Source organism: Neomonachus schauinslandi, chromosome 5, assembly GCF_002201575.2.
Source record: "Neomonachus schauinslandi chromosome 5, ASM220157v2, whole genome shotgun sequence".
In the NCBI taxonomy this organism is placed as follows: Eukaryota; Metazoa; Chordata; class Mammalia; order Carnivora; family Phocidae; genus Neomonachus; species Neomonachus schauinslandi.
The window spans coordinates 137,945,359-137,958,751 of record NC_058407.1 but is presented as its reverse complement, the minus strand read 5'-3'; the positions used below and the strand labels follow the sequence as shown (position 1 = coordinate 137,958,751).

General features: G+C 52.9%; 1 protein-coding gene across 2 annotated transcripts in view; it reads right to left on the bottom strand.

Moving 5' to 3' along the window:
• The window catches only part of RAB40C (RAB40C, member RAS oncogene family), a 29,154-nt gene extending 15,765 nt beyond the window's left edge, over positions 1 to 13,389 (bottom strand). For both annotated transcript variants that reach the window (XM_044915567.1, XM_021698038.2), the window contains exon 1: positions 13,248 to 13,389. In XM_044915567.1, the coding sequence (XP_044771502.1) occupies positions 13,248 to 13,389 (142 nt within the window). The remainder of the gene's footprint in view (positions 1 to 13,247) is intronic.
• Between the last annotated feature and the right edge of the window lie 4 nt (positions 13,390 to 13,393).

Here is a 13,393-nt window from a genome sequence, read left to right as displayed (position 1 = left end):
GTCTGAGGTCCCAGTCTTTATGGAAGAAATGGCAACACTCAACGTGTAATTATCCAGCTACTTTACAACACGATTAAAAGCCACAGAAGGACTTTTTTTTTTAAATAAGTTTTATGCCCAACATGGGGCTTGAACTCACGACCCGGAGATCAAAAGGGGTACATGCTCTACCGATTGAGCCAGCTGGGCAGCTACTCTGGATTTCAGCTCAGGTCATGATCTCTGGGTCCTGCGATTGAGCCCCATGTCTGGCTCCCCGCTCAGCAGGGAGTCTCTTTCTCCCTCTGTCCCTCCCCCTGCTTGTGCGCGCGCTCGCTCTCTCTCTCTCTCTCTCTCTCGCTGTCAAATAAATAAATAAAATCTTAAAAAAAAAAAAAAAAAGAAACAGAAGTGCTAACTGGTGTCTTCCTTTGGAAGTGGAAGAGGGAGAGGAAGCCATTCCCCACAGGCTCTCCCCACTGCAGCGGCTCCTGATAGGGGAGCGGCATCCAGGGATGGCTGGGAGTGCCCCTGGGTAGTGCAGACCACCAGCTCCAAGCCCTCACAGCGAGGCAGGCCACCCACTGAGGTCACAGCAGGCTCCAACAGCGACACAGCGGGTGGAGCCCCCAGATCATGCCTCCCAGGAAGGAAGGCTCGAGTCGTTCTCCGACCAAGGCACACCCCGTGTGCTTCCAACAGGACGTCTAAACCCAAGACAGGCAGCTATTGCTTAACGGTTACTTCCTAAGGAGGGAAAACAAGCTCTCCCAAGTCCCCAAAGACAGACAAGAAGCAGAAGAGGAATGTTGGGATCTTCTAGGAAGCAGAAAAAGCTCCCCATGACACAGGTGGACGCACAGAATGCCCTGGGACGCACACAGCAGTTGTCCTAGCGGGCCCAGGCCCAGGCAGCCCCCCTGTACACACACGTGCAGCCTGAAGCACCTGAGTGGCCTTCATGCTTCTCGTCCAAGGGGAAGGCCCCAGCACAGGCCTATGCCCAGGAACTGCGCCTCACACCACACAGCGTGCTTGGGGACATAAAACGGGGATTCCACACATCCCCGGTAGACACAGAGGTGGCACTGGGCAATGTGGCAGGCACTCCTGTGTGGGCACGGGGTCCTGCCTCCTGGCACTCACGCCCCTGGGTACACGGTACACCCCTCCCCCAGAGGGTGGTGGGAACAAAGACTTGCTTCTGACCCTTGGAGTGAGGCCAAGGCGACAGATGTCCCTCTGTGATCATGTTACATGGGATGTCCCACTGGCAGATTCTCTACCTTGCTGATTCTATGAAGCAAGCCGCCCTAGGTAGAGCCCCGTGTGCCTTGGAAGTGAGGTGGCGGGTACCGCCAACAGCCCCACAAACTTGAAAAGGATTCTCTGGGGTGTCTGGGGGGCTCAGTCAGTTGAGCTTCGGACTCTCGATTATGGCTCAGGTCACGATCTCAGGGTCACGGGATCCAACTCCGTGCTCAGCGGGGAGTCTGCTTGAGATTCTCTCTCCCACTGCCCCTCCCTCCTGGCACACACATGCACTCACGCACTCTCTCTCAAATAAATCTTAAAAAAAAAAAAAAAGGTTGTGATGCCAGGGTGGCTCAGTCGTTAAGCATCTGCCTTTGGCTCAGATCGTGATTCCAGGGTCCTGGGATCTCCCCGCTCTGTGGGGAGCCTGCTTCTCCCTCTCCCACTCCCCCTGCTTGTGTTCCCTCTCTGGCTGTGTCTCTGTCAAATAAATAAAATAAAATCTTAAAAAAAAAAAGGATTCTTTCTGTTGCAGCCCACACCTGACTGCAGCCCGAGAGAGACCTTGTGAGGACCCAGCTAAGCTATGACTGCGTTTCTTACCCATAGAAACTGCTGGGAAGTGGGTGCTGCTTTAAGCCGCCCAGTTTGTGGTAATTTCTTCGTCGGCTTGGGGCTGTTGTGCCAAAATACCATCAACTGGGTGGTTTACAAACAACACAGACTGACTTCTCTCGGCTCTGGAGGATGGAAGTTGGGAGACAAGGTGCCAGCAGAGTCCGTGTCTGGTGAGGGCTGGCTTCCTGGGTCACAAACAGCAGGAGGGGCCAAGGAGCTTTCTGGGTCTCTTGACAAGGGCACTGATCCCATTCCGGAGGCTCCACCCTCGTGACTAAGTCCCTTCCCAAGGGCCCCACCCCTGACCATCACCTGGGGGAGTCAGGTGTGAAGATGTGAATTCTGGCAGACACAAGCATTCAGTCCAAAGCAAGAACCAAGACCAGCAGTATCTACCAGAAATGCAAACACACACTCCCCTGACCAGTCACCAAAAATCTACCCAAATCAAAATACAAAGAACTTTTCATGACGGTGTGGTGGGCAGAATAACACCCCCAACCTGTCCCTGGAGATGTCCTCTCCCTAATGCCCGGAACCTGTGAACACGCATCCCGCAAGGCAGAGGGACCTTGCAGGTGTGACTGGGGTGATGGGCCTTAAGAGGGAAAGGGTCCTGTGTTATCTGGGTGGGCCTGAGGTCATCAGGAATCCTTAAAGATGGGGACTCTTTCCTAGCTGAGTCAGAGATGAGATGCAAGGAGGAGAGACTCAAAGCCTGGAAGGGCCTGACCTGGCTTTCAAGACAGAGAAAAGGGAAGGCGGGCGAGGCATGTGGGTGATCTTTAGAAGCTGGGGCTGCCCGGTTCACAGCCAGCAGAGACCCGGGGGGCCTGCCAAGGCCATGAGCAAGGAACAGACCTCCCCGAGAGCCTGCAGAAAGGACGGCCCAACCACCAGAGCACGGAACCATAAGATAATGTGTTACAGCAGGAACAGGGAAGGAGTACGCTGTGGGAAAGGAACGGGAGGTTATCTACTGCAGCACTATTAACAGACTGGGTACAAAGTAAAGCCCGCCCACTGGGGGTGGTTAAGCAACAGAAGGTGACCCCTAGGACGGAAGGCTGTCCTAAAGAAACAGGATAAAAGGGGGCGCCTGGGTGGCTCAGTTGGTTAAGCGACTGCCTTCGGCTCAGGTCATGATCCTGGAGTCCCTGGATCGAGTCCTGCATCGGGCTCCCTGCTTGGCGGAGAGTCTGCTTCTCCCTCTGACCCTAACCCCTCTCATATGCTCTCTCTCATTCTCTCTCTCTCAAATAAATAAATAAAATCTTTAAAAAAAAAAAAAAAAAGAGACAGGGACTATTATCAAAAAAAAAAAAAAAAAAATTGAAAAAAAAAAAAAAAAAGAGACAGGGACTATTATCATAAAAAAAAAAAAAGAAACAGGATAAAAGGAAAGTGAACGGAACGCTCACCCCCTGCCCCCTGGGACAGTCCAAAAACCATCTGGTGGTGCCTACTAAGGCTGAACACACCCTACAACTCAGCAACCCCACTCCACAGTGTATCCCCAACAGAAACACACACATACAAGCACCAAAAACAAGTATGAGAATTTTCGTAGGAACACCATTCAGAAAAAACCCAAACACGGAAACTTTCCAAAAGCCCTGATGCAGAAGAACAGATAAAGACACTGCAGTCGGCACAGATGACAGCCACACAGCACCGAGGGGGCCTCACACACAAACGCGCGGCCGTGCCTCACAGAAAACAGGGCGCATGTGACTCCACGTCTAGGAACACTCGAGAAATACAAACCAGCCTGGAACAGAAACATTGGCAGCTGCCAGGTCTGGGAGCAGACAGGCTGGTCTGCAAGGAGCATGAGGGCTGAGGGTGGTGATGGGTTCTCAGGTGTGCACACCTGTCAGCACTCACAGAACTGCAAATTTTAAATGGATCCGGGCTCTGGGCACACAAATTATACCTCAAGAGAGCTGATTAAAAAGAAAAGGCAGGGGCATGCCTGGCTGGCTCAGTCTTAGTTAAGCGTCTGCCTTCGGTTCAGGTCATGATCCCAGGGTCCTGGGATCGAGCGCCGTATCGGGCTCCCTGCTCCGCGGGAAGCCTGCTTCTCCCTCTCCTCCCCGCTTATGCTCTCTTCTCGCTATCTCTGTCTCTCTCAAATAAATAAATAAAATCTTTAAAAAAAAAAAAAGGAAGAAAGAAAAAGAAAACAAGGTCACGATCCCAGGATCCTGGGATCAAGTCCCATGTCGGGGTTCCTGCTTCTCCTTCTCTCTCTGCCCCTCCCCCTGCTTGTGCTCACTCACTCACTCTCTCGCTCTCAAATAAACGAATCTTAAAAAAAAGAAAAGAAAAAAGACTGACAACATCAAACACTGGCCGAGATGTAAAGCAACTGGAACTCACACATATTGCTGGTGGGAATTCAGAATGATAGAGGACTTTAAAACACAGCTGGGCAATTTCTCATGAGTTAAGCAGACAAAAACACACATGGCCAAGCAACCCCACTGCTAGAGGCACATGCACACAAAGACTTGTGAGTTAGGAATGTGTTTCATGCCAGTAAATCATACACTTGCAAATGGTCAACATAATATGCATATTTACCACAAAACTAATTTTTTTAAAATATATGTATTTTTTAAGATTTTATTTGACAAAGAGACACAGCAAGAGAGGGAACACAAGCAGGGGGAGTGGGAGAGGGAGAAGCAGGCTTCCCGCCGAGCAGGGAGCCCGATGCGGGACTCGATCCCAGGACTCTGGGATCATGACCTGAGCCGAAGGCAGACGCTTAACGACTCAGCCACCCAGGCGCCCCAAAACGAAATTTTTTTTTCAAGTTTTATTTATTTAAGTCATCTCCACACCCAACATGGGGCTCGAACCCATGACACTGAGATCCAAGAGATGCACATTCCTCGGACTGAGCCGGCCAGGGGCCCCCCCAAAAATAAAATTTTTTAAAAACTTTAAAGATTTGTACAAGAATGTTCATACCAGCATTCTTCACAACAGCCCAAATCAGGACATGACCAGTGACCAGAACCGTACTGACAGGTGAATGGATAAACAAATTGGGGTTTATGTGTGCAAAGGAATACTTCTCGGGAACAGGGCAGATGGCTATGGTGTGTGCCCCATGTGAGTGAGTCTCACACACATCCTGCCGAGCGACACAAACCAACAGCACGAAAGACCATCTTGCATGACTCAATTTACAGGAAGTTCTGGAGAGGCAAAAGTAACCTTAGAGTGACAGGAAGCACACCAGTGGGGGCTGGGGGCTGGAGGCTGGGGGCTGGACTTCCAAGAGCCATGACAGAACTTTTAGGGAGAAGTGGAAACAATCCATATCCCGATTAAGGCAGTGGTTATATGGGTACACACTTGTCGAGACTCACTGAACTCTACACTCAAAATGGGTCCATTTCATCATATGTAAATTCTATCTCAATAAAGCTTATTTCAAAAAAGTAAACCCACAGGATATTGACATGCCTAGAGCTTAGATTAATAGGTCTTTTGACCTTGGGGGCTCTGAATCCAGATTGGAGCTGGGTGCAAACACCTGTCCCCTAGCATGCTGAGCACACAGACATGGAGGGAACAAGGACACTCGAGCTCCTGTCCTTCTCCAGGTCAGGATCTGACCCACAGGCACACGTAAGTCTGTTGCTGCGGAAAGGAGGAGGGGGGCCACCTGATGAAGGACGGAAAAGGAAGCAGAAGTTACCTAATGCATTTCAAGATGCCTTTCCACATACACTAGCATGCCGGCTTTCAGGAGGAGGGCTCTAGGGCAGTCTGTGGACCGGTTTCCTTAATAAACCACAACAGATCAGACCAAAGCACAAGCTTTCATAAGGAGCAAGCACACTCTGTGTACAAAATTTGGCAAAATACAGGGGCGCCTGGGTGGCTCAGTTGGTTAAGCGACTGCCTTCGGCTCAGGTCATGATCCTGGAGTCCCTGGATCGAGTCCCGCTCGGGCTCCCTGCTCGGCAGGGAGTCTGCTTCTCCCTCTGACCCTCCCCCCTCTCATGTGCTCTCTCTCATTCTCTCTCTCTCAAATAAATAAATAAAACCTTTAAAAAAAAATTTTGGCAAAATACAGAACACTTAACATAAAAAAAAAACACAAAAATTACTCATAACCCCCAAATTCAGAGATACCCACAATTAATGTTTTCGTGTGCCTCACTGCCCGATTCTTTCATTTCACACACACTCATACATGATGTCGTTAGACAGACTCTGCCTGCTTAACAAGGTACCAGCTTTCCTCATGTCACCGCATACTCACTATTCCCCCAAAACACCATTTTTAAAGGCTATATAATATCTCGCCCTATGAATATACCGTATTTCCCCTCTGGACCCTTGGGCGTTTCAGGCTTTTCATTTCTCTTTTTTTTTTTTTTAAAGATTTTATTTATTTATTTGAGAGAGAGAGACACAGCAAGAGAGGGAACACAAGCAGGGGGAGGGGGAGAGGGAGAAGCAGGCTCCCCGCAGAGCAGGGAGCCCGATGCGGGGCTCGATCCCAGGACTCTAGGATCATGACCTGAGCCGAAGGCAGGCGCTTAACGACTGAGCCACCCAGGTGCCCCTGGGCTTTTCATTTCTATTATTAAAAAAGAAAAGGAAAGGGGCGCCTGGGTGGCTCAGTTGTTAAGCGTCTGCCTTCGGCTCAGGTCATGATCCCGGGGTCCTGGGATCGAGCCCTTCATCGGGCTCCCTGCTCCACCGGAAGCCTGCTTCTCCCTCTCCCACTCCCCCTCCTTGCGTTCCCTCTCTAGCTGTCTCTCTCTGTCAAATAAATCTTTAAAAAAAAAAAGAAAAGAAAAGAGAAAGAGAAAAAGAAAAAGAAGCCTTGACTGTCTTCAGTTGTGTCCCCTATTATTCCCCAGGAAAGACCCCTACCTAATTTCTAAGGCTCTGGAGAGCACATGCTGTGGACTCCCTTCCTGCACGACTCACTCCTGGCACTCCTAGCACCAAGCGTCGCCAGATTTCCTGTCATGCGTTTACAGGTGAACGTTCCATCCTCAAAGTTAAACATCTTTCCGTCTGTTTTTCATTAGAACCCCCTCTCTGAGGACTCTGTGTGTGGCCCTGGCCAACGGACTTCAAATGAGGAAAATCCTCCTAAAAATGATACGACCACCAAGCTGTCCTCACTTACCCAGGGATCTGGTCATTGCTGGACCCAAATCAAATCACTGCCAGCCCCGGGGACTGAGAGAGCTGCGAGTGTGAAGGTGCCCAGGACCTCGGGCTCCCATGGGAGACCCGGATCAGACCAGTGCAGCAGCTTCTGCAGGGAGACGAGGGACCTGTGCTCAGGGACACACCTCCTCCCTGTCCAAGCTGCAGCCGTAAGGAAACCAGACCCAGCTCCTGACATCTTCCTGCCAACATGAGACCCAGGAAGGACAAGACCACCCTGTGAGAGGTCACCATGTTCCTGAGTCACTCAAGGCTGTGCACAGCATTTCAAGTCTGAATAACATCTCTAAGCTCACTAGCCATCCTCGCAGACCTGATTACCAGGTACTCGCCCTACCTTGGCTCCTGGGAAGGTGCAGACCGGCAATGACCCAGCTTGCGACCCCAGAAACTACTAGATGGGAGTGCAGGCCTGTCTCCGTCACAGCACTGCTACCAATCCCGATCCAGAGCACTTTGTTCTGACCCACTCCGGTGGCTTCCTGGGCTCAAAGACGTGTGTTTATCACCTGGCCAAGATCTCTGTCCAGGGTCCACATGAACTCACGTGCCCAGACATGTCTGTACTCTTGACACTTCTCAAAATCGGTGAAGTCCCTGCCTGCTCCCAGGATTCAGGCCTCCTGCCATTCTCTGTTCTTGCTCAGAGATGTTGGCCTCCTGACACCAGGCCCTCTGCACTCCTTCTTGGTTAGACCCCTCTTGTCCTTCCCTCCTTCCTCACAACCCTGAAACCCTATCTTTCTGAGCACCGCCCACCCATCCTGCACAAATCGCGCCCCCCCTTATGTGTTCCAGACAAAGGGCCAAAGCTTGTCCGGTCGTGTCCTTGGGTCCCTGCCACACCCACTGGTGCCAGGTTTACTTGGCCACCTCTGTCTTCCTGTCCCTCTCCCACCCTCCAAAGGATGCACACCCACAGTCGACAAGGCACTCAATACTCCAGTCTTGGCAGAAGAGAACCGCACGCTGCGGACATGAGACTTCGCTGGTCATTACCGGGCCTGTAAGAGCACAACCGTAACTAACAACCTCCTTACACCTAATGCTCGCTTGTATTTACTCTCATTCCCAAAGGATTTAAGGAGCCCATGTCCTCCCACCCGAAGGGTGACCCCATACACCCAGTCTTCCCAGTCTCCCACTCTCAGCCTCCTTTCCCTGCATGCCCAGGGCAGCAAACCCAGCCCCGTGGGCCACCTTGCTCCAAACCAGGGCACTGGACACGGAGACCTTACCCCACTTCCTCCATATGGCAGATGGCAACATCCTGACCCATGTGGCTCCAGACCCCACAACACCCACACCAGGTGCTGCCCACTCCCCAGGCCTGGCTACAACTCCACCCTCTGCCTTCCGCTCCTCCTCCTCACTGGCCACAGGTCCCAGACCAGGTACAATTCAGGTACAACAGGAGGGGAAGTACCCGAAAAAACACTTCCCGCCTACTTCCTTGGCTCCCTGTTGGGGTCTCCTTCCTGAAACACATTTCTGTTGACTTCATCAACCAAGCCACACTCTTGCTGATGGGAACATGACACAGCAATGTCACAGTGACAGCGCAGCCCTGCAAGAGAGGTCAGCCCTGCAACGCCATGTGCCGGCTACTGAGGCAGATATTCTCTGACCTGCCTGAGCTTACGGAAACTGCTCAAGGCTGGGGGAAGAACTTAAAATTTTAAATATTCTACCTACTTTAGGACAACTTAGGCAAGGCCATGCCAGCTCAAATGACCAACCGGCCTAATTAACTTCATCTGAAGCAGATACAGAAGTCTGCGCCTCCCGGCCTGCCACCCCGTCAGGCTGGGCTAAGCTGATCTTTACGCGGCACACATAGCAGATGAGTGCCTCTGGCAAAGGGGGAGCTAGGAATCCCAGCCCTGCACAGATAGGTGTATGTGTGGCACTCTGTGGCCTGCTGGAAACTTCTCTGGAAACTGGTGGTTTGCTGCCCTGGTTAGCAGCTGACCCTGGGAGCTGTCGGGGCTCTGCTCTACTGGTCTCGGCCAGGAGGGAGGCAGGCAGGGCTGGAGCAGCTCAGTGAAGGGAGAACAAATGGGCCTCAGTGACTGTCCCAGGCCCCGGAGCAGAGGGAGGAGGCAGCCCCAGTATCGGGGAGGGTCTGTGATGAGAAGAGGGTCATCCCTGCCAGTCAGCACCAGGTGCCCAGCAGCCATACTCTGCCTAACAAAGCCCGGAGAGAAGCGTCAACCAGGAACTCAGTGACCAGCTGCCCAGGGGAAGGGGGTCAGGCAGCCAGGGCCTAGGGAGACAACGGGCGCCAGGCCCTGTGCTACCTACGGCAGCTGCACTCTCTTGTCTGAGCCTCAGCTTCTCATCTGCCAAATGGGACAATGATGGTGCCTCCATCACAGGATGGCAGAGACGCCTAGATGATGGAAAGAGAACTGGGGGAGCCCAGCACTGTGACCATGCTGGGCACACATCATACTCCAGGCCAACATCCCTCTTTGGAACCTGGCATCTGACAGAAAGGCAAATCCCAGTAAACTGCCCAGAAAAATGGGCAGAGTCCAGACACAAGCACCAACCACACACAGAGGAAGAAAAGGGACGACGAAGGACGACCCAGCAACCAACACCAGGTTTCTGTCAACACAGAGACACTGCACACAGGCTGCTTGTTCATTTAGGACACACAGCAGTTAATGCCTCCTGGGCATACATCTCACACCAACACCAGGGATAAAACAGCGGATGAGACACCAGAGACCCATCCTGACTCAGGAAAACAGCATGGTGGCGCATCTAGAGATGCAGTCTCTCCTTGGGTTTGCACTAAGGATAGAAACCAACTTCCAGCCAGGTGAGAAGAGATGTTCAGAACTGTCCAGTGAAGGGTCGCCTGGGTGGCTCAGTCGTTAAGCGTCTGCCTTTGGCTCAGGTCGTGATCCCGGGGTCCTGGGATCGAGCCCCGCACTGGGCTCCCTGCTCAGCAGGAAGCCTGCTTCTCCCTCTCCCACTCCCCCTGCTTGTGCTCCCTCTCTCGCTGTGTCTATGTCAAATAAATAAATCTTAAAAAAAAAAGAACTGTCCAGTGAAAAACCATGGAGCTGGGGGACATGATGAGCTCCAGCCTAGCCATCGGGTTGCTGAAGTGGGCTGCTCCTCCCTGGGCAGAGCAGGCTTTGTTTGGTCCCATACACACCAACAGCCAGCAGGCCCCAGATACTCACAGCACACCTCATGCTCGCCTGGCTTTGTCCACACCCGTCACCAACACTGCGCTCCTCCTACCTTCCCCGCCCCCCAGGCCCTGGGCTCAAAGTACACTCAGCAGCTCCCACCCACACTGACCCCAGATGAGCAGACATGGAGATGGATTCACATCCACTCTTGAGTCTCCCGGGACACAGGCATATCAACCCCAGTGTATCTTCCTGCCGGCCCCCAACCCTCAATGTGAAGGTTTGTGGGAGCCAAGGTGCAGAGCATGTAACTGCCCTGAATGTTCACTGGCCTCAGAAAAGTGGGACCAGGCCTGTGCACCACGGCAGGACAGTCCCTGGGCTCCCAGTGCCCCAGTGCAGAGTCAGACCTGCGGGTTTACTCAGGACTATAAGCTGCTCACAAAACACCTGCGCCTCATTCCTGCCAACTTTCACAACCAAGCCTCCTTGACACTTAGGCTCTGGAGTGTAACTTCCCTGAGAATGGCCCGGGCAGAACCTCTATGCAAAGTGTTCTGCTGTCTCCCCAACAGAACAGAGGCCTCCTCTAAAACCACTGCTGTGTGTTCAGAAAAGAGGAAACTCAAGCCTCCCGAAAGGAAGGTTTCCAGCTCTACAGGGACCTACGAACCACAAACCAAGAGCCTGCTGCAGGCTCCCATGGGTGTGGGCACACGGTCACATAAGGCTGTCACTGCTTCAGGTGTCAGCACTAGAAAAGGCCGTTTCAATGACTCACGTGTTTGCAGAGCTGGGAAGAATGATGTGCACTCATGTACCTGTCTGAAGAACGAGCTAGACAAGACTTCGATGCAGGTAAGTAATCAGGTTGGCCCAAGGAAAGGAGTTTGATTACACGTCCTTCACCAAGTGGGGATTTCCCTGCCATGGGTCATCTGCTCCTGGTGAGAGGAACCACGCAAGTTTAGGCAGAAAACAAGCCTGGAAACGTGCTAAGCACTTTTAACAATGAAGAGAGAAAAGAAATACATGTATATCCTTTTAAGAGAATCAGAAATTTTAAAATTCCTGGAAGTTATTAACTCTTACAAAGAACAAATTCACATGATGGGAAACCATGAGAACCAGCTGCTCCAGAGCTTCCAAAACCCTCAAGGGTCTCCCTTAGGAAGGCTCCAGAGCAGAAGCAATTGCTCTCCCCTCTGCCCACTCCCCCAGGGACACAGCACTGGCCACCAGGGTCAGCGAGCTGAGCCCTGACCACACACAGCCGCCCCTCGTGCTGCACGCTTAGTAACCTCAAGGATCCTAGACACAGGCCAGCACTTTGCCTTTTCCACTTGATGCTGGGGTGATGGCAGGGACCTGTGAGTGCTCCTTTCCTCACCACTTCCGGCAGATGGCCCTCACCCTAGACCAGCTCACCGTGAGTCTCCGACAACTGCACTGTCGCAGGCAGGTCACCATGTTTTACTTAATATTGACCCTAGTTCAGTCAATGTGTCCTAGGAACTGTGGCAGCCACCACGACCCAACAGAGAGCACAGGAGGTGGGTCCCATCTCTCCAACCAGCGGCTCTGTGTTCCCTGAGAGCTCGCCGCACCCGACTGGAGTCCCTGACGGTGAGGCTGAGCTGATCCTCAGAAGCATGTATGAACGTTCCAGGAAAACACCGCTGCCCCAGACGAGCCCTAGCCTTCTCACGCTCTTCTCAACATGCATCACCAGCCTCCCGGGAGTGGGGCTCCAGGAAGAAATGCTACCACTGGAAAAGCAACTCAACCACTCACTAAGTCAGGAAGGATACCTCTGACAGTCACTGCCAAGCGTCTACTGAGGTGGCAATAACCAATGAAAGGGCCTGCTGAGGCCCCAATGGAGGCTCTCCCTCACCTAAAAACAAATCCAGGGCCCCCCCTTTCTTGCCCTTCGAGCCATCTCCTCTAAGGTGGGGCTGAGAGCACATGCTTTAGGAGGTGGCACCGTGCAAATCCAACACAGCCAACTACAGCTGAAGCTGGTCCAGCAGGAAGGGCATCTAGCCAGTGCAGGTGATCCAACAACCTTGACAAGTCCTAAAATGAAAGGGTCATGTCCACACACTGTCAGCTGCCTATAGGCAACAACCTAGCCAACAACAAATGCTCAGAGCAGTCAGACAGGACTGACAAGAGTCCAAGAAACAAAGTAACAAAGGGTGTGGCGAACAAAGACCTGAAGAAGTAAAATCAGAAAAAGGCCCTTGCAAAGACTAGATGTTGACATGCTATCAGCAGATTTCCTGGTTCCCCTCAAAAAAACCTCCATGTGGCCTGGGACAGGGCCCCCACCACAGAGGAGGTTCTGACCACAATGATCCCCTGGGCACGTTAGCTGCTTCTTTTCCTACGTGAAAGATGTAAATTGATGGAAGCTGGGAGGAGTGCTGGGGATGTGTATTACCTGTGTACTTGAACAACGAAACCAGAAATTGAGAAGTGGGCATCTCCTTCCAGCACAAAGTGCCGGTTCCCTGAGCACTGAGTAACAACTGTCTCACAGGGTCAGCCTGCCTTTGAGGAACCCCATCTGCACACACATGCCACAGGGTCACGGGAAAACCCTAGCCATACCCGGCACCCCTGTCCCAGCTTCTCCACCTGGACTGCACAGAACCCCGGTGGCGGTGGGACTCCCACCGCTGGACGCTCCCCCTCAGGTACCTCCATCCGGGCTCCGGAACATACCTACTTTCACGCACCCTCTGGGGCGCTGTCACTCCGGGGCTGGGATGGCGCGTGCCCACAGCCACCACGCTGCTCTGCTCTGATGGACCCAGGGGCCCACTGCAAAGCCATTCGCCTCGCTGAAGGCCTCCATCTGACCTGGCCAGGGCCAAGCATACTGCGAGCTCTGGATCCAGCTGCTCCCCGCCCCCCACCCCGGGGCTCGGGCCTTCGCCGGAGGTCACAGGGCTGAGAAGGAAAACACACCGCGAGCTGCCGCAGGCCTGCTCGCTGCACGGAGGGCCGCCCGCGCCACGGCCTTACCGTTGCTGTAGGCGTACGGGGACTCGGCCGCGCCGTCCTGCAGGCTCTCCAGGATCTCGCCCTTGCCCACGTCGCTGTCGCCCACCAGCAGGAACTTGAGCAGGTAGTCGTAGCTCTTGACCGGGCTGCCCTGCGTCCCCATCCTC